We start from the raw sequence: 10,734 nt of genomic DNA on the forward strand, positions 1-10,734 counted from the left end.
ATCCAGGCATGCGGGATCCCAGGGGGGGGGCATGGGGGTTATGAGTCATGACCCCCCTGGAGCCTAAGTTGGCCATACAAATACCACGTGACCCCCCCCCCCTCGCCCTGGGCACGAAGCTGGATCCGCGCTTGCATCTAGGCCATCGTACCTTTTTCTGTATGGTACTGAGGAACGTTTTTTTCTTAGACTTTATCTGTCTATACGGAGTAATATAATGTCTTTGGTGATAGGTACATACTCGGCTTAGTACCTACTTCACAATATGCAGTAAGTATCTAAGAAAAAGCAGAAATCAATCTAAGATAATTAAAGTACCTACTTAGGTACCATGATTCGTGTATTAAATTATCGTACTGACATGAAATCATTTTACTATCAAATGATAAATTGAATATAAAATCAAGCTATGAATCAAGTTACAAATCCCGACATGACAGTAGGTATTGTAAGGTTACATTGACGGAAATAATTTTTATTACTGATGTGAATTTATCCCTTTTACGGATTTCATCCAGTTAACCTTTACAGACCTAACCTTTACAGTTAACCTTTTGAGTTTACTTGTTTCAGTTTTTGATATTTATTAGCGCTATCTATTGTTCGCTTTGTAAAACTTACATGTTAGCAGTTTTGTCTACTCGACAAGAGATGGTTCTTTTAAAAAGTTTGTTGATTTTAGCGCCATCTGTTATGAAATTTACAAATACACTAATTACCAAATCACAATTAGTCTACTCGACAATAGATGACGCGAGTCCTGAAAGCTTTTATTGAGCTTTACAATGTTTTGTTTTAAATTAAATAATTTCACATTTTATTTTCTTTATTTTTCATTACTACTTTAAAATAAATTGAACACTGTATCATTGTATAAAATTAAAATAGACATAATTGTTTAAGTGGCTGAATGTAGTCGGTATTTAAAATGTGTCATGAAGCGTTTAAAAAAAAACATGAAATGTTAGCTGTCATCGTCCGGTAAAAGAATAGTGTTTGTTGAAAAGGAAGATTTTACTATATATTAGTTTATTATACTTGCAGTAGTTAACTAAATCAAATTCAGTGATAATTAAGTCTAATTCGTAAACATGGTAAGCTTCAAAACCCGTCTTTCACGATTTGTGTTAGGTTACCACAAACAACTTGCTTGGTCATTCCTGTTATAAACACTTATTTCTGCTTTATTTACAGGCTCGCCGTTATGATACACGTACCACAATATTCTCGCCGGAGGGTAAGTATCACTAATCAATAGTGTTTTATCTCGGCAACCATAAATCCAGAACTTTTGAACACTGCTTTATTTCCACAGGTCGGCTGTACCAGGTCGAGTATGCTATGGAAGCCATCAGTCATGCTGGCACATCATTAGGCATTTTAGCCACAGACGGCATTCTTCTGGCCGCGGAGCGTAGAAACACGAACAAACTTCTTGATGAAGTGTTTTTCTCTGAGAAAATCTATAAGCTGAATGATGATATGGTTTGTTCAGTCGCGGGGATTACTTCTGACGCCAATGTGCTTACGAATGAGCTGAGATTGATTGCCCAGAGGTACCTACTGCAGTATGGTGAATCTATCCCTTGTGAACAGCTGGTGTCCTGGTTGTGTGATGTTAAGCAAGCTTACACTCAATATGGAGGTAAGATTGACTCTTAAGTGTGTCGGAACGTTATTATTTATCCTAGCCACCCACAAATCAAAACTTGCAATGTTGATTTGATATAAAAAATACATTGAAACTGGCAAAACACTGCTTGCCCTTTATTTGTTTGTGTTTTGAAAATATAGTAGCTTTTTGGTGAAGTTACTTTTATAAACTAGCGATTGTAAGATTATAAGCTATTATTTTATTTTTTCTATATTGTCATGATCATGACAATGTCTATGCTATCTTAGTATTGATTTTGTTATTGCCAGCGTCCCTGAATAGTTATTATATGTCAAGTTTGATTTTATTACCAGGTAAAAGGCCTTTTGGTGTTTCCATCCTGTATATGGGTTGGGACAAGCACTACGGCTACCAGCTTTACCAGTCAGACCCCAGCGGCAACTACGGAGGTTGGAAAGCTACCTGCATTGGTAGCAACAGTGCTGTGAGTTTATTTTCCATAGATTTACTGTATGAAAATTGTAAAATAGAAATTAGCTTATCTGAATCTCTGTCACACAATATGAAAGTATTGTTAATGTAACATAAGCAATAGAAGAAAAAGTGATTAGCCAGGTCCACACAGAGCAATGCACATTGCCCACCAGACAAACAGGCCATGTAGACCTGCCTTGGTCGAAGCAGTGTGCGCGTTTTACTCAGCCGAGCAATTTGACTCTACAAAGCATGTTTTGACTGATGTTTGCCGCATGTGCACACTTAATTTAAAGGAGTCTTATGCCTAGAGGCTACCAGAAAGTGGTTCTAAGTTATAATATTGGTACTAAAGTTGTTCAACCCAATCTTCTCTAATTCAGGCTGCAGTATCCAGCTTAAAGCAGGAGTACAAGGAGAATGAGACGACCGTGGCTGAGGCGCAAGCCCTCGCAATTAAAGTCCTCAGCAAAACCCTTGACATGACCAAGCTGACTCCAGAGAAAGGTAAACAATTTACTATACTAAACCAATTTTCAATTCAAAATAAACCCAATTTCTTGGCCTTTATGTATTCTCAATTGTTTTCTAAATTGAAGGATGTTTTATGTAATTAATTTTTGAAATGGGAAGCGATTGATACATGTAAACATGTATTACATCATCAAATATGTAACTGCTTCATCCTAGTTCTAAAGCATCACCACTGGTTCCTTTCACTTGTAAATTTTACATATGTATGATATTAATGATTGGCTACAAATTGTAAAAGAAACTGACTAATTGACTATGAAAAGAAAACCTGCCAAGACAGTTTCCGGCTGTCAATTTGTCAAAAAGAATGTGATGAAATAATTCAATTTTGTTAATATTATTTCAGTTGAGATGGCAACCCTAACCCGCCAAGACAACAAGACGGTGATCCGAGTGCTTACAAACACTGAAGTGGAGGCGCTGATTGCTGCCTTTGAGAAGAGTGAGGCTGAGGCCGAGGCTGCCAAGAAGCAGCCTGCTAAATCTTAATTATATATTTTGTTATAAGAGCTCTTTTACTGGTCCATTAAATGATTTGTGGTAACTTTGTGTGTTTGTTTATTTGTTACACACGGAGTCAGTACTATCCTTCAGTAGCACTGGCTTTACTGATTACATAAAATTTTGCTTTTTTTTTTTTTAGACTTTTATTTTACGATAGTACTCAGTTACACTGTGAATTTACTTTATCACTCACGAAGATATTTCAAATGAATATACAACATGGGCCGCATGGACGTTCGTTAAAGTACACAAGAGGACGAATTTCGATGAATAAATCTCATAAACTCAAAAAGACAGAATCTTATAGGCAGATGAATGTTGATGGATGAAGACGGAGACAAACAACTCTATGCATGGATTGTGTGAAAGAGGATAATATGAGAAAGACAATAAAGAGTGCCGAGATGACGAAAGACAAAGTCTACCGACCCCACACAACGGGATAAGGCTAGGACTGTTAAGGAAGAAAAAGACAAGAAATAAAATTGTATAATGAACCTTTTCTCCGTTTTTTATCCGCTATTTTCTAAATATGTACTGACAACATCACTGTGTCAGAGTATAATTTAGAAACAGTTTGTAGCGTTTTAATATATGTCTTAAATAGATTATAACGTTTCGTTATAAGTAAAGTCCGTAACTTAATACATTATTAAATAACTGGACTGAAAAACTTTGCGTAAAACGGAGTATTTAGATGACATTGACAGTTTTATTTGACGTGTAACTGACGTTTTGTTGTTGTGTCTTCAGCTCAACTTTAGATTTCGAAATTTTCGAATTCGAAATCAATTACTTTTAATTGAGTCGTGTATTTTCCATGTATTACTAGTGCTATCTCAGCATTATAGCTAACATTTCAAACACCTATTGACGTTGAAGCTACAGCTAATAATGGCAGTCGAAAAACTAAGAATTGTTTCACAACCAACTGCTCCAAAAAAGTCGAGATTAGAAATGAATGTGCGGCTACTTCTAAACAGATGTGAGCTGATCGCAAAGCAGGAGGCTGTCGAAGGCAACTGGAGGCTTAAGAAATACGTTGACTCATTGGATGAGATGTTGACAGAACTTAGAACTGGGCCAGAGTAAGTACCAAAATCAATCATGCGTTCAAGTACATTTTACATATATTAAACTGTTCCTAGGCTATATTAAAGACATTCGACCCATGGCAAAAACTTCGAGCAATGGCAAAATGCAGCAGTGGTTGGCCACATATTACTTCAAGTGTTTTTTGCAAGTGATATTGTTTTTCCTTTTTAGCAAGCCTTCAAAAGATGTTCTCATAGAGTACACCAAAAGAGCTGGTTTCTTGAAAGGTTTAATCCAAACAGCTACATTGAATAGTCCAACTGAAAAGGTAAGAGGGTCTCATTTAACTCATTTACTGTGGTACCAGTCAGAAATGTTATGAAGTATGGTTAAATACAAGTTATAACTAATTTCTACAGCAAACATGTTAAAATCTCATAGTTTTAAATGTGGTTTACTAAATTCAGTCCACAACTCAAAAAAAGATTAGTCCTTATTCTATAGACTTACTCTGTAGAACAATATTATCATCATCCTCCTTGCGTTATCCGGCATTTGCCACGGCTCATGGGAGCCTGGGGTCCGCTTTGACAACTAACCCGAAGATTCGGCGAAGGCACTAGTTTTACGAAAGTGACTGCCATCTGACATTCCAACCCAAAGGGTAACTAGGCCTTATTGGGATTAGCCCGGTTTCCTCACAATGTTTTCCTTCACCGAAAAGCGACTGGCAAATATTGACATTTCGCACATAAGTTCCGAAAAAGTTATTGGTATGAGCCAGGGTTCGAACCTATGACCTCCGGATTGAAAGTCGCACGCTCTTACCACTAGGCCACCAGCGCTTTTTAAACTATATAATATATGTACAAATAATAACAATACTCCTTTTTTGTCCAACATTTTTTTAATGAATAATTATATCACCTTCTCATTTTAGTTGGAAGCAGTTCAATTGCTATCTCATGGGGCTGCCACACTATGCACTGATGAGTCGGCGCAGGAAATACACCAGAAGACAGTCGCTAAATATGGCAATGAGTTGAGGTCTGAACTTTTTGGACTAGGTTAGTACAGTTATGAATTTTACTTAGTAACTTTAATGTACTAAAACAAAAGATATTACTACAACAATTAAAAAGTTAAAATGGCAATGGGCAGGTCACACAATAAGAGGGAAAGAAAAGTGGTCTAAAGCGATAATGTACTGGTTCACTAGATACAAAAAGAGGAAACGCGGCGGGCCAAGAAGAAGATGGGAAGATGAGATAAAGAGTGCAGCAGGCAGTTCCTGGACTACACTAACAAAGGACAGGGACAAATGGAAAGAGTTAGGGGAGGCCTTTGCCTGCAAAAGGCATACAGACCAAAATTAGAAAATATATACATGTATGTCAACAACAAAATGAAATGTAACAAAACATCTGAAATAAAGGCTATTTTATTTATTTTTATTATTTATTATATTAACTTTAATAAATTGATACTCACTTCAAGCCAAATATTCAAGATTTATGATCCAAATCCATTAGCAGTCAAGCTGGGAATTAAACCCAGGTCTCTAGCTTACATTGGCTAACATTCCTATCTCTTAAACTACCTGGCCACTCAACTTATGCCAGTCTAGTAGTTGTCACTCTTTGTTTACTGTATGAAAACGGTTTATAGTAGTGCTATTGCAACTACTTAAAATAAAAATGAAAATTTTCATGAAATAATTTTAATTTATCCTTACTTGAATTTCCATACCATTTCCAGAAGACACTGACGACACCCTCCGCAAACGCAACATCATCAAAGCACCCAACTTCACAAGCACGAGCAGCAGCCAAGAGGATATGGACTCTCTGCTCAAATACCACCAGAACATGCAGGAGAAGGTTGCGGAGAACATGGTGCTGCTGACCAAGAGTCTGAAGGAGCAGTCGCAGATTGCTAGCACTATTATTAAGAATGATACTGAGGTAAACATCTTTGTCTTGTAGATCCATATGGTTCTTGATTTTCGTAGATTAATAGACACACCTGGAGGCGGAGCATAGAGAACGAGCTGCGGGAGTTCGGACTGAGTTGGAACGAGGCCAAGGCGGTGGCTCAAGATGTAGATGTAGATGTAGCGTAGGGACGCCCGGCCGGAGGCAGGCGGACTGTCGATCACTTGTTGTGTTCATTCAGCCCAATTCCCTGGAGTTGGAGCCGCAGGTTACTGTTCCGGCAGCATTCCCACACTTCCTTCTTCAAATCTTCTTGTTTTCCTGCAGAACAAAAGGACATCTTTTAGTTCGACATCCTTGAGTTCTTCTGCTTCTAGTCTATCTCTACCGAATGTGTTGTATCGCGGTGCCGCATACATAATACATTCCGCTAACAAATGTAGGCTAGTTTCCTCCATACCATAGTGTGGACAGGATTCGTCATCTCTTATTCCTATTACCTTGAGGTGTCTATTGAGAGTGTTGTGCCCAGTAATTATACCTGTCAACATTCTCAGACTGCTCTTACCTAGATTCAGCAGATACCTGGTTCTTCTTTGGTCCATGCCTTTGATCATCATCTTCGACTGTCTACATCCAGTCTCGTTCTCCCATTCCCTTTGTGCCTTTGCTTCGTTGACCTTGTCTATTACTCCTTTCGTGACTTCCGCTGACATGGGCAGTGCCGGTTCAGGCCCTACGAATTCCATTCCCACCCCCGCCCTTGCCAGTTCATCAGCCTTCTCGTTGCCCACAACTCCCTGATGTCCCGGCACCCATGCAACTCTCTGTTCCCCTACCGCATTTAGCTCCTCCCTGCATTCTTTTACAAGCGAGGACGTAACCGATGTTCTGTTTAAAGCTTTAAGTGCGGCCTGGCTGTCTGTGTATATCACTACATCACCTTCTTGTCGTTTTTCTTTGATTAGCCTCGCACAGTGTGTTATTGCATATACCTCTGCTTGGAACACACTTGCATATCTTCCCAGCGGTATCGAAACCTTATCTCCTGTTTTGGGTACGACTATCCCCGCTCCTGCTAGTTTTGTCGAGCTTCTCCTCGAGCCGTCCGTGAAACAGACCGTTGTTGGGTGTCTAATTTCCACTTTCCAGCTGGCTTGGTGGCTCAAGATAGAAAGGCGTGGAAGGATCTTGTGGAGGCCCTATGCACCTATAACAACAACAGCAACAGAGCGAGACACCCCGTGAGGCAATGTGCTCGCGCGGCAAATATTTACTGTAGACGTGCCTAATCAAAAGGAAGTGTTTTAGAAATTGTAACATCTTCCCATACTGTTTTCAATTAAAAGAGTACTTATTTTTGGTTGTCAATAAGGCACTATTTCCATAAAGCTTCAATTTGAATTTACCTTACCAACAATGCGGCACCTTTTAGTTGAAATCGTCACTTGTTATTACAGTTTAGTTTTGATGTCTTTTAGGGTTCCGTACCAAAAAGGTGTTTAAAATTCTTACTTACTTACATACTGCGATGGCTCAGCGACCCGAAGTGGATCTTGGCCTTTGACACTAGATTCCGCCATTCGCTCCTATCCTGTGCGATCTGATGCCACTCAGTCACTTGAAGGTCACACAGGTCTTTCTGGACCTCATCGATCCATCGGTACCTAGGCCTTCCGACCGGCCCTTTTTTAGTAGATCGCCACAAGTGAGCTCTTTTGGCCGCACGATCCTCTCCCATCCTCTCCACATGGCCGAGCCATCGCAGACGAGAAGCTCGTTTAAAATTCTAATATCCATTAATGCTCTTCCTCTTTATATTAGACTAGCTTTTGCCCGCGGCTTCGCTCGCGTTAGAAAGAGACAAAAAATAGCCTATGTCACTCTCCATCCCTTCAGCTATCTCCACCTAAAAAATCACGTCAATTCGTCGCTCCGTTTTGCCGTGAAAGACGGACAAACAAACAGACACACACACTTTCCCTTTTATGATATTAGTACCTATAGATTAGTATGGATATCACTAAAATGGGGTGTAAAAAATTCAAAGCTGAAGTAGATAGGGTAAAACTCTATTATCAAGTTGTCAACCTTAGAGTAATTGTCAATGGGTTGACCTGAAATTGTAGTCTACTGTAATTCAAACGATGATTTCATACAAATCTTTTATAGATAGCGATGTTGCCACGGTCACTGCGTTAGTCGACAATTTTCCATAGCCCACTAAATTAACTTTTTTAAATTTGATTTCAGGCATTGAAGAAATCATCAGAAATGACGGACCGCAACGTGGACTCTCTGAAGGTGGAGTCAGAAAGACTTCAGGAACACAGCAGGAACGCCTGGAAGTGTTGGCTCTGGATCATGCTCGCTATCGTCACCTGCATATTCATTAGTGAGTATTATAATAATAAAGACGTTAATTCAAAAGTTTGAACACAGGTACATTATAAAAGTACACACGCATGCTTACAATTCTTACAAACTAATTGAAAAGGTAAGTGGCTCAGCTAATGTTTGTGCCAGAGGGCCTCGAAGCACAGCGGCCACAAGGACTGCCAGCAACGGACGCTGTTATTCTGCCACCACCAGATTTATAGCTGGCTAACTAACAGTAAAAACATTAACTCCATTTCGGACAGGATAGCAAAAACTGAACAAATGCAAGGTGTGTGGAATTAGGTACTATATAAAAAATAAAAATAAATTTTCTTAGGACAAAAACACATTGTTGACATTATACAACCACATTGATTTGACGAAGAAAATCATCATGAAACTGGACTAATCTAGGTATATTTTAATGTCTGGGTTGGGTAGTGAGGCAGTAGCTGTCAAAAAAACCAGTGTCTACATCGGATCCCAGGCTCGCAATTATGATGAGTCACATTCTTATGTCAGTGTTTCCCTGGAGTTTTAGAAAGTAAGTCCTGTGGCCCATTTCTCGATGTTACAAGTTACAATTTACAAGTGGTGGGTGCTTGTAACTTGTAACTTTCAGCTTTGAGAAATGGGCCCCTGAACGCTTTTAGTGTTGAGAGTGGAGTCAGAAAGGCTGCGAGAGCAAGGCAGGGAAGGTTGGATCTCTATCTGCGTATTATTTATCAGTGTGTATCTTAGGGCCAGTTGCATCAACCACATTTGACAGACACATCGTCAAGCAGCAGACGTCTATGGAAATTCCCATACAATAAAATTTAACGAACGCTTTAACAGTGACAGACGGTTTGATGCAACCGGCCCTTAAAGTTGCGCCATACCTGCCTGCATATTTGCAAGTGAGTAGAATATTGTCTCCTCGTTCTAGCAATAAGAACATCTGTTGTGGCTCTTTGTGCGTTTGAAACGCAAGAACTTGTTTCAGGACTCCATACCAAAAAGGTACAGAACGAACCTTTATGGTGTAACTCTGTCCGTCTGTCTGTACTGTTTGTTGTTGTTTTTAAATAGACAAGCTACTAAAATACCTACAGGTTATAAGTTTCAAAGTTTTTATTGTATATAAGAATCAGGTTACATTGCAGGTCGAAATATACAATTACACATTCAGTTACACTGAGACTTTACCTTTTCAGGCATATATACATTTATAGTTAAACTTAAATATAAACATTATTACGAGTAACTTAAATAATCATTGACTGAATAGTTAAATTATATAGTTTACATTGTTTTTTTTTTGCAGATATGGTGTTATTCATGAAAGTCATGAAGAAACGAAAAATAGAACTGTAAATAAGTGGATGTAAGTAAATCAATTCAACTTTATATGTGTATCTTATATTATCAAATCGTTAAAATTATATTTGACTATTTATTATAAATTAAGACATGACTTGTAAATATATTGAAAATAAATAATTTTATTTGACATTTTCACGGGATTTGAAGTAAAAAATAAAAAAACGGTATAATTTTCCCAATTTATTACATTGTTTCAAAACCTACGGAACTTTGATACTTTTTATAATTTATAAGTATATATCGAAAATCTGGTTACACCAATACAATACCAAATCCAGATTTGGTCCATTGTTCTTTACATTTAACTGAAGAATATGAAGGAAAAAGATTAAATTCATTCTGTTCTAAATAAAAGCCTTTCATTTAGTCAAGAATATTACCTAGGTCTTGTAGCTTACAATATTTATATTCTCTTCATATTATCGATACATCAACCGTTTAGTTACTTAATCGCTATGGCTTTGTTAGTATATACGCCATATTATTAAATTAAAACGGGACTTAATCTCATAGGACTTACGGCAGGTTGCCTGTGACCACGGACGTAGTCACGTCTGAAACGTCAGGCCAAATATAAACGTAAGTCTTACTCGACTAAGTCCCGTTTTAATTTAATAATATGAGTGAAAATCGTGTTAGTTTAAATCGATATACGCCATTTTAGGTCTTAAGAGCGTTATAACATTTCGGCGTCGGGCGAAATTAGGTATTTTACCCGCCGCGCGAGCCCAATATGCCGACCCTTTCTAGCACGTCTTATCACTCGCTCGCACTACAATAATGGACAAAACAATCTTGATCCTTTCTATGGAATTTTGATAACAACCACAATCTACTATCTCGATATAAACTTTTGGTTTCTAATAAACATTATTTTGTACGAAAATACGAGAA

The 10,734-nt window shown here is 38.2% G+C and overlaps 2 protein-coding genes across 2 annotated transcripts; both read left to right on the forward strand.

The window, feature by feature from the left end:
• Positions 1–943: 943 nt before the first annotated feature.
• LOC125234664 (proteasome subunit alpha type-4) lies at positions 944–3,168 on the forward strand. The gene is made up of 6 exons (XM_048141003.1): positions 944–1,094; positions 1,195–1,237; positions 1,316–1,645; positions 1,969–2,099; positions 2,473–2,596; positions 2,970–3,168. Exons 1-6 carry the CDS (start codon positions 1,092–1,094, stop codon positions 3,110–3,112), a joined length of 774 nt encoding a protein of 257 aa, XP_047996960.1. The 5' UTR covers positions 944–1,091; the 3' UTR covers positions 3,113–3,168.
• A 707-nt stretch (positions 3,169–3,875) lies between these two features.
• LOC125234652 (vesicle transport protein USE1) lies at positions 3,876–10,506 on the forward strand. The gene is made up of 6 exons (XM_048140987.1): positions 3,876–4,215; positions 4,394–4,490; positions 5,103–5,229; positions 5,921–6,126; positions 8,350–8,491; positions 9,782–10,506. The coding sequence occupies exons 1-6, from the start codon at positions 4,022–4,024 to the stop codon at positions 9,829–9,831; spliced, it is 816 nt and encodes a 271-aa protein (XP_047996944.1). The 5' UTR covers positions 3,876–4,021; the 3' UTR covers positions 9,832–10,506.
• The last annotated feature ends 228 nt before the right edge of the window (positions 10,507–10,734 follow it).

Source organism: Leguminivora glycinivorella, chromosome 16 (assembly GCF_023078275.1).
Source record: "Leguminivora glycinivorella isolate SPB_JAAS2020 chromosome 16, LegGlyc_1.1, whole genome shotgun sequence".
NCBI classification, from domain to species: domain Eukaryota; kingdom Metazoa; phylum Arthropoda; class Insecta; order Lepidoptera; family Tortricidae; genus Leguminivora; species Leguminivora glycinivorella.